Here is a 10,810-nt window from a genome sequence, read left to right as displayed (position 1 = left end):
TGTACCATATTTTTGGTTTTTGTCTGAGATAAAAACAATATCCACAAGATTGTGTGGATGATAAGATCTTTGTTTTGGAGTATCTTTAAAAGTATCTTATCGTTGTGATGAAGTTGTTGATGATTTTGAATTAGTTTTTTGAAATTGTATGTATCCGTTTGATTTGAATGCATATTTTGAACATTTAACGCATTTATATCACTTTACTTTTGTTATGGTTATATGCTGAAAGCTTTGTATTTTTTGTACAAATCAAAACTAGGGTTTCTATTGATAAGCACATTTTTAAAATAACTCACTGTTTGCAATTGTCACGTAGGTACAAAGTTTAAACGAATTGTTAGAAACAATGTCAAGTTTGAATAATTATAATATAACGCTGATAAGCATTCAAAAAGTTGTTCTTTTGAATGGATGGATCAGATTTTCAAAGCTCGTTATTCTTTTCTTTCAAAACGGTAGTAATTTCCTGGTAGTTTTAATTTTTCCTAGAGTCTGGGCCTGCCGGCTATCGCTTGTTAGGTAACAGACTGACATCCCACAGCTTGTATGCTCATTTGCGTTGTTGGATTGACAATTTTTAAGTTTTTCAATTCTCTCATGGATTTTGTTCTTCTGGTCACAAACAAAGAATTGGTATAACATCTGGTCCAAATTTAAAAAGATTGTCGATTTCAAATTGTGTAATAATTTCTGATTATATTTCTTTGTTAATTTTACTACCCACAAACAAATATCAAATTTGTACAATAAAAACTCAATTTTTGTTATTATTTTGAAATAAATATTTTTAATTAACTCTTTCGTTTAACATTTTTTGTTTTGTTTCTCAAATTTTACTACAAGTTGTATCTGTTTTTTTTTTTGTGCAATTTACTATAAATGTTTAATTGAACAATTTTTTTCTAAATAATTTTTTGCTCTTAATGTGTTGAGCTGTTTATTAAATATTGATTTTGTTCAAAAAATAAATTACCATTCATACTTAGCTGAGTGCAGAGTGTTGAAAAACGTCGTATTGCTTTGTAAGCATCACCGTCTTTTTGAAATAAAAAAAAAAAATAAATAAATTCTGTTTTATGAGAAAAAGAAACTAAAATAATTTTGAATTTAGGTTAGTTTTTTTTTTTCAAAACCACAAACTCAAAAAAATTCAATGCATGCAGAAGGTATTAATTAATGTAGTTAACAAAAAAACAAAATCCAATCTTTTTTCTTAAGTTTGTGGTTAGGTATAGGACACAAATTATTTTCAAAGTTTCATTAGAAATGTATGTAAAACAAAACATTTCTTATGAAACATTATTCAATTAGTATATTTGCAGATATAAGTCAAATTAATATAACTAAGGAATGATTTCCACTCCAAAATATATTGCTTCCCTTGAGATTTAAACAAAAAGATTGAAAGGAATAATTCCTAGTATAGATACAAAAGTAACACAATCTTGGAATTTCAAAATATGGATAGATAAATATTTTTCTTTTTCGTAAACGAAAACACAAACAAAACAAAATTAAAAAAAAAAAATAAAACTTAATTCATATATTTACAAGAACGAAAAAAATACATTAATTTGTCTTGTATCTCCCCTAAGCTACAGTTTAATATATTTACAAATTTCAACAATTTTTATTATTAAATTAAAGATATCGTAATAGTATTCGTTTTAAAGCTTTTTTCAATCACACAATCAAATATTAATTTTGTTTACCAACATCTATTACTGTCTCTTGTAGTTATTTTTAGTTTTTTGTTGTTGTTTGTAACACTCAAGAAAACAGTTAGTGTGGACGTAGAATTATGGGTGGAGTTCTTATCTTACCTCCTCCACCGGTTAAACACGAATTATTCATATTCATTGCAAGGCTTGTAGTTGAGTCGTGTTTTGAACGATTATTCAAGAAATCTCTTATATGTTGTACAATAAGATCAATAGCAACTGCAAATAAACAAAAAAATAAAATAAAGAAAATATAAATTAATTTATTCAAACCAATTAAAAATAAATTTATCAAATAAATTTGATTGAACTTAGCTGAGATAGATATTGTTGGAGCATTAAGAGTTTTTGTATTTTTTTTTTATTCAAATCACACTACGGCTACATATAGTTTTAAAAAAATTAAATAAAATGAAACAAAACATGTTAAATTTGATGAGTCGTTCTTTTGTTGTTGGTTTACCTGTAGTGTGTTGAAAGCGATACAGTGAGTCCAGTTTTAGGTTATTTTTTTATTTCCCTTCAGAAACATAGGTTTTCTAATGTTTTAAAAAAGGCTCAAGCAAAAATTTTCTCCTATAGGTTTCTAATAACATCCCGGTATTATAATGTATTCTGTGTTAGAAGGATTTGTGTTAGTAACATATAATTTTCAAAAAAGTCCATAATGATTTTAAAATTCGCAAAAAAAAAAAACAGAAGACTTTTTGCTAGAATTCAATTAACATTTTATTTATTTGTGCCTTACTTTTAAACTTGATTTATAAATTTTTATATGAAAGAGTTCAACTCTAATTTTATAAGATTTTTTTTTGTGAAAACTATTTGAAATAAATCATAACAATAAATCTTAACTAAGTTATAGATATTCTAAAAAAAATGATTTATTTCTTTTTAAAACAACTTTGACTTATCGTGAAAAGCAGATAACTCTATTTTTTTATACAATTATTTAAAAATAATTTCATTACATATTTGCAGTAATTAAATCGCAATGAAGTGTGATATTCGATACTATGAAACTTTCCGTTTAGGAAGAATTGGAGCATTGAAATCACACTTCAATTTGAATTTAATCTTCGGATCCAACGTGGTTATGAAATTGGTAAAATAAGCTTTTTTATAACATTTTTTGTTAACTTAGCCATCCTACATAGCTACTTGTTAATCGAAATAAATGTCTCCTTCGAGAAGTAATATAAAAGAGTATTCGGCTTGTTTCATATACAGGAAAAATGCATTATTTCTCGCTTGATTTATTCAATAAGTAGTTTATTTTTATGATACTTCAATGTGTTTTTTAAGCGTTCTTAAGTAAAAACGAATTATTTTTTTTTAAATCAGCTAGAAATTCTTTGAGATTGAAATGTAATCACATTTGTACCGTGTTCCCACTTTTATCACGACAGCCTTCTATTCTGGGCTGATGCTGCATTTTAAACTTGTTACACTCTGTCACAGAACTTTTGCAACATTAATCCTATCATAGCAGCTCATAATGGTTTCGACCACCTTCTCTTTCTGCTCAAAACAATAATTTTATAAAATTTTAGGATTTGTAATTTTAAAGTTATCTGTTTTTAGCGTTAGGCCGAAGATATTAGATAAATTTATTAAGAATATTAAATTGAATAATAAAACTTAGTGTATATAGGGTAAAAAAGTTGTTGTAAACTGTACTACAGCTCTTTTTATGAGTTTTTATTTGCATGTTTTTAACCAAACATTCCAAATCTATAGAGATATTTTTTTTCGTTTATTTTGTTGTTTTTGTTTTTGTTATTTATATTTATTAATTTTGCTTTTGCGCATTGAGGTTAATTTTATGACTTAAAAATTATTTAAATAATAAACTCTATACTTTTTTCTTAATGTTCACTTTTCATGACGAAATGCGTTGTTGATGTTGAGTTATTTGGTGTGCCGCCAGGTCTTAGTATTTCTCCAATATGATGAACAATGAGATCAATAGCAACTGTAAAGAACAATAAACAAGCAAAGAAAACTGGCTGGAACTTTGTTTTTTCTTTTTTTTTTCTCAGCTTTTTTTTTATACAGAAAAACACAAAACAAAAAAAAAAAAAAAAACTAAGCTAGTTCTTTTCTTTTTAATTTTTAAATAACTTTTTAATTCAAAAAGACATTCATAAATATGTTATTTAGTCAAGGATGGAAAATGATGTTTAAAAAAAAACTTTTTTTTTTATAAAAAAAAGCTGTTAATTTTTGTTTTTCTTCTTCAGAGAAATGTAAGTTGAGTGAAAAATTAAATTAATTAAAAAAAAAAACTAAAATAAAACCAAAATAAAAAACAACTTTCAAACTACTTGCGTGATTGATTTTGTGTTGGGGCAAAAAGTTTCTGTATGACTTACCAGTATTGTCAGCTCCTCGGGGAATTATAACATCGGCAAATTTTTTGGTCTGAAAGAAAAGAAAAACAGTTAAATTGATACATGGTGAAAATATATCAGGCCATCCAATTCGTGTTTAAGATTTCATATTATTGTTTTAATTATTCAAATAAAACTTAACAGTCGTAAGGCTTTTGATATTATAATTATTGAGTACGATGGGAAGAAAAGTTATAACCTTTTCACCGTAAACGATAATTTCTGATTTCGGCAACAAGAATTTCGCAAACTACAGATAGACTAGTTAACTCAACACCGCCTATAAATTTTGTCGACTGTTTTGTTTGACCAGCAAGGACCTGAAGGGTCCTTTTCCCAAGCCTAAATTGGATGACCTCACATTTTGTACACTTACCGGTGAGCAGAATTCTTCAAAAGCTGGCTTCACAAATGTCATGTACTGTGTCAGTACCTGATCCAAATCTCGACCACGTTCATTAATATCTCTTGGTACTAAAAAAAGAAAAAATGCATTTTTCATACAAGATAAAAGAACAACCAAGAACACAACCCACCTCTTCGCGCCAATCTCGTATCAGAATCAGTGTCAACAAATAATTTCATGTGAAACAGTTCTCTAATCTGTGGAAAATAGAAAACAAGTATTCCTTCGAAGAGAACAACATCAGCTGGATAGATGGTCATTGTATTTTCAAAATCCCTAAAAAAAAAATCACATTAATTTTGATAAAACAATTTCGTATTAAATCCTAAGCTGGCTTTAGGTCTTTATTAAATTTTAAATCTTCTTCGTCGAATGTGTCTACGTTCATCTTCAGGATTATAATAGTTGGAGGAAATTTTTTAATAAAGATCTAATAAATAGAAAAAACTAACATCTTACAATATACAATATCTATTTAAATTTTAAGAGGTTTCTTGAAATTTATTTCGTTGGTTTTGGATGCATTTTTAATTTTCAATATTTTAAAATTCAAAGTCTTGAAAAAGACGTTTTAAACTTTCGAAATTTCAAAACATATGAAATTATATTTTATTACTTGATAAGAAATTCAAAATTTCTTATCAAATCTTGCCTACAGTCAAAATTTCTTATCAAATCTTGCCTACAGCATAAAAATGAACAAAAATGTTTTACCCAAAATGTTTCTTGTAACAAATTGACTATTAATATTGCTAAGCTTTTCACAATTGACATTTTATTAACAGTGTTGTTGATATCTAAAAGATGTAGCTTTTCTAGTAACGTTCTCTTATTACAGTCCTTTTCTGCTATTTGATTCACGTGCAGTTATAATTAAATTTTTTTTTTCTTTAGAATTTCTAAAACAGACGGGAACAGTAACTTTGCTATCGAAAATAAAAAGTTTTTCAAAGGCAATTTGACATGAATAACAAAGGGAATCTTTCGATTCACGTGAATCGAATAGCAGAATAGGGCTGTTAGTGTATTTCAGTATGTAAAATATCTAGGTACGTTATTGAAGTCTGATCTACGTCCTTCATTTATACAATGCAAAGCTAAAGCTGTTCTCTGTGAATATCCATTATGTATGCATATCTGATCTATGACCAGCTAAACGATTCTTTAGCTTTTGCAGTGAAGTTCCTACATAAACTAAACAACGATTGTTTGTTCCATCTCCTAAACATTATATTTTATAGGGTCATATGCATACAAATAGTAAATAATGCTTTTACTTGAAAAATTGTAAAGTATGAACTTTTTTATCCACATTTTGTGCATATCAAACCTAGTTTATACTTATTAATTTTATTTTGCTTGTATTTACTATTTTTTATTCATACTGGCCAATATTTGATTTGTCATTTTTCCTTTTAAGTTTGAAAATAATGAAGTGCCTAAAATATTTACTGGTTCAAAAGCTATTCTTAAGTACCTAAAGCCCGCTTAGGATTTAAAATTTTAAGAAAAAAGTCACAAAGATAGAAATTATTAAAATAGGACTCTGTTATAGCTATCAGTAAAATCCATCAGTAAACATTTTGTTTAGCTATTTTGAATACTTTAAACTTTTATTTTGAGCAAAATATTGATGAAATAAGTTGAAAGCTTATTTTAACTATTTTTTTTTTTTTCAAAAAGAATCGATGCATTTAGTGTTAAATTTTATTCACAAATCCATTTTATAAATTTTACTGTTCAGTAAAATCAAATTTCATCCGTAAAATGTATTAAATGAATTTGTGACTAAAATATAACACCAAATGCATTGATTCTTTTTCAAAAAGTTAGTGAAAATGTGTTTTTAATAATTTATTTCATTAATATTTTGCATAAATTAGAATCTTAAAGTAGAATCAAAATAGCAAAACAAAATTTTAACTGATGGATTTTACTGATAGCTATAACTGAGCCCATAGTTTCGTTTCCCTCCTCCCTCTCACTTACAATGAATTTGATTTATAATCATAAGTTGGAATATCAACTTTTAATCCTTTCAATATTGATTGAAGTGTTTCAAACATTAATTTCTCATTGAAAGCATCTGGATGGTCAAAATTGAAGAGTCCCTTTTGGGCTTTGATTTTTTCCGCCGGAGTTAATTCACGATAGAAACAATCTTGACTTATTGTCACCACCTACAAAGACAACTCATTAGTTATTGTTTTCATTTGAAGAAATTAAAATATTACTTGACGCTGTGCATGATCCATGTCAGCTTGTCCAAGTTGTTCCATGATTTTCTTGCATACAGTTGACTAAAAATTTATATATTTTTGTTTGTCAGTCATATTGCGTTGTTATGTGATAGATTTACCTTTCCACTTGCTGTTCCACCCGCAACACCAATAAGAAACGGTGTCTTGCCTTCTTCTCCATTTGTTGTATCGCCATTCTGGACACGTAAGGTGTTTTTGTGGTCCATTTTTTATTTGGAAAATTTAATTATCTCTTTTTTTATGAATAATCACGCTGCGAAAAAAAAATTAATTCTTAATCGCGAATGTGAAATATTTTGACAGTAGAAATGTGGCATACATGACAGAACAGCTGTTTGTAAAGTGTTATACAAAAGAGATGTCATTCGGTGAGTGTGTTCAGACTTCAGAGTGAAAAAGTAATAGTCGGATTGGTTGGGTTGCATTTTCGTGTTACTTTTTTTTTTAAAGAAAAGTTGAGTTTTTGAACTTTTTTCTATTCATATTTTTGGTAAGTATTTTGTATGCTTAGTTGGTTTACTGCGAAAAAAAGGAATTCGTTATAATTGCAAGGGCGCAAAGTTTTCAACACAGAAGTAGAATATTTTGAGTTTTTAATGCACACAATCTGTAAAAGTAAAAAATGCGCGGAAAATTGTATACATTTGAACATTTTTGAAATTTGCAAAACACACGTGTTCACAGGAGTGTAACTTTTGCCATGAAACATACAAAGAATTAAAAATGTTTATTGAGATTGTAAGGGCTACCGCTACATACATGACGTGTCGCGAATTGGTCTACAGAGTTCTTATAAAATTGAACCCCACTTTAGCGCCACCTAGTTCGCAGAATTATAAAATAGTTTTTTTTTATGAAATGGTGAATTTTTTGTGTTGTATTTGGGAGCGGAAGGAGTTTTAGTTCTGGTTCTAGGTTCATAGATTTTAAAATAGCCAAATGCATGTTTTATGCAAAGTTAAACGTAGCTAATCTGCCGAAATCGGCGAATTAATAATTTAAACCAAGGCCGAACCACATTTGTAAAACAAGTCTTCAGTGCCGAAGAGTCCTGCGAATTGTAAAAATTTTTTTTTTGTTTCATTTAGATTTTATTGTGTAATAAACTGTTCATAACATCATGGTGCTGGTTTGTGTCAATTTTTTATGTTTAGTTAAAATTTTGACCACCAATAGCGCATTTACACTTAACAACTGATTTAGTTGTCAATAAAATTGCAAAATTTGGAAATTACTTCCCAATGCAATATCATTTCCTGCATCTTTTTGCAGATTTGCAAGTAAGACTTTTTCCCTTTTGGAAAAATTGACAATCTTTGTACACCGCTTCAAAGCGGTTAAATGACAAGTGATAAAAATGAAATATCAAAATTTGTAAGGGTAATCTTCACCAGGAAAACGCACACTTATAGTTATTATAAATAGGGATAACGGGAATGTGTTTGATTATCATAATAATAGTAATAATATTTTTTTTGTGGGTTGCCGCCAAATACATAGCTTTTCTTTAATTCATTTATTAAAAAAATAATTTTTTTTAAATTGTATTTTCGAAAATTTATTTAAAAAAAAACTATTCATTGGAAGTTCTATATTAACAAAAAATTAAGTTCTTAGCCTTCTAAAAATGTGTCAAATTTTATTGTAAGCAGTGCCGTTGTTTATAATCAAGGCAACCCTATCAAGGGTTCAATTTTGTTAAAGTAACCTTGTTTAAATGTTCATGAAATAACATAAGCTGATTTTTTGGGTTCCTTTACCTACTGCTAAGTACTTTTGATTGCATTCAACATAGAAACCCTAAATTCTGCCGGGATATGAAGCGCCAAACAGTCCGTTTTTGTACTTGGCATGTACTTAGGTATTTTAGCAATATTTTGCTCAAAATTTAAGCTTTGCACTGGAGGGAATTTTGACGTATGGCTGGATCTTGTACTATGGGTTCTTAATCTTATTATATACAAAAATACTACTTACCTCCTAATATAAATTAAATAAATAAATTACCAGAGATACCAACACATGTGTATCTATACATAATAAAATATATAATTTATTTGTAATTACTAAAAAAAAACAACTTGTTTAAAATTAACCCAGATAAAAATGTGTTGGTTATGTTAACTTATAAATTTTTCAGAAATAAAATACACCAAATCCAGAAAGAACACAAAAACATAAACCGTAAAAACAATAATAACGACAAACTTTTCTGTCAGAATTAATCAGTCAACTTCCTATAAATATCGTTCGGTAATTCCATCTTTGGAAATGATTAATGATCACCATTTATAGCATACGCCTTTTTGGCTTCTTGCCTTTATTGATCTCGATATCTGTTAGTGAGCTGAGAGAGAACACACGAACTCTCTTCGTCTTTTTGTCTACCATTCAGTTTGTTTTAATTCATTAAATATTTATTAAAAAAGTAAAAATAATAAAAAAAAAAATAACAACACTAGGCTTCACTCATATATTGATGATTGGATTGATTGCTTGATAAAAGCCAAGACGTACGTACATAAGTACCGATAATTTTATTTATGTGTAGATATTTTGAGTAGCATCGACTCATGGACCTTACGCGCATCATGCGAATGACACACTTCGAAAAGATCTCACGGATTTTTTTTTTGTTTCACCAGATCCAATAAAATAATGGCCGGCTGATAAACATTGTCACTGATGTCTTCGCATTAATCGTCAAGCTTGCGAAAAACTCGTTCATGAATCAAGTAGTTTTTGATTAATATGACATAAATTGACACATTTATTGTATTCCATATGATGTATTGTGGAAAAATAGTGTTGTTTTTGAAAAAATTGTTATCTCCTTTTTCTAGTCTTATAACTTCTTTGAACACTTTTCACTTGTAACCCAATCTATAGCCAAAGATTTAAACATTTTTCTTTCTGAATAGACAAAAAAATGATTATTGCCGAAAAACAATTAGGTACCTGCCGAAATCAATCTAACTTTTTTTATTATCCCTTACAATATATTCTCTCTTAAGTAATGCATTTATAAAATTGGTCAAAAAGTTTATAAATACCTTGGAATTTTTTTTTATCAAGCCTTTCAAAATAGACAAAATAGTCGACTTTACTTGTTCAACATCGGTATTTTTTCTTCTTCAAAGTTCCTTTTCAAGTTTTTGGAGCAAAATATATATAATCAGTAGAGCTTAATCTAAGCTTTAAGATGGGTGATTCAATAAACTAAACTCAAATAGCGCAAAATGGCTTTTGAGAACCGAAGTTTTGTCTTGAGAAACAGATCCCCTTTTATCCACTTTGATCTCCTTTTTCCTTCGAGGGCATCTTTTCTATTATGCAGCAATGTTTGTGTAGTATCTATCCATCGGTTATATTGACATCCTATTCTTTAAAATCTATTATTTTTTGATCTCCCTCATACTTTCGCAATAAATTATTAAACTTGATGCGTGCTTTTCTAAGTTTATGACCATAATGCTTAGACATAAATATGAAGCAGTTAACATATCTGTCATATCAGGTCATATCAAACGTATGGTTATTGTTATTATTATAGTGCATTCTGTGTACTTGATTGCCTGAGTTAACCTTGATTGCATGCGGGATTGTTATTTTAATTCCTGTGAAATACTTGAGAACATTCTGCCCATAGCAAACCACGTCAACAAGATATTGTAAGAAGTTTCTCAATGTTAAACTTTTAAACAGCCGTAAGGCAATATTTGTTTAATTTACATTTAGAAATAGTTACATCACCCCAAATGAAATCTTAACCAATAATTTTGTCTATAATTCATGGTGAATATTATTATAATAACATCATTTATGAAACTAAATCATTCATTACCCCTTTATAATATAATTATTAAAGGTGTACCACACCTTAATATGGGGAACACAAAATTGATCCATTAATCTTGTTTTGAGAAAAGTTGTCCATAATGCAATTAAATTCAATTACAATATCTGTGCACCAAAATCCTTACCCATATGTCATACACATATCCATTTTGGGGTCTAACTTACATT

General features: G+C 28.2%; 1 protein-coding gene across 2 annotated transcripts; it reads right to left on the bottom strand.

The window, feature by feature from the left end:
• Positions 1–797: 797 nt before the first annotated feature.
• On the bottom strand, positions 798–7,098 carry LOC129918071 (uridine-cytidine kinase). 2 transcript variants are annotated; one of them, XM_055998419.1, is made up of 8 exons: positions 6,883–7,098; positions 6,758–6,823; positions 6,513–6,703; positions 4,654–4,799; positions 4,494–4,591; positions 4,100–4,148; positions 1,827–1,943; positions 798–1,039 (listed from the first exon to the last, which is right to left on the bottom strand). In XM_055998419.1, the coding sequence occupies exons 1-8, from the start codon at positions 6,988–6,990 to the stop codon at positions 924–926; spliced, it is 891 nt and encodes a 296-aa protein (XP_055854394.1). In that variant the 5' UTR covers positions 6,991–7,098; the 3' UTR covers positions 798–923. The 2 variants fall into 2 exon arrangements, with proteins under 2 accessions (XP_055854394.1, XP_055854395.1); XM_055998420.1 differs by lacking the exons at positions 798–1,039; positions 1,827–1,943 and adding an exon at positions 2,457–3,699 and having other exon boundaries at positions 6,883–7,097.
• Between the last annotated feature and the right edge of the window lie 3,712 nt (positions 7,099–10,810).

This window comes from Episyrphus balteatus, chromosome 4 (assembly GCF_945859705.1).
Source record: "Episyrphus balteatus chromosome 4, idEpiBalt1.1, whole genome shotgun sequence".
Lineage (NCBI taxonomy): Eukaryota > Metazoa > Arthropoda > Insecta > Diptera > Syrphidae > Episyrphus > Episyrphus balteatus.
This window is presented reverse-complemented; position numbering and strand designations above follow the sequence as displayed.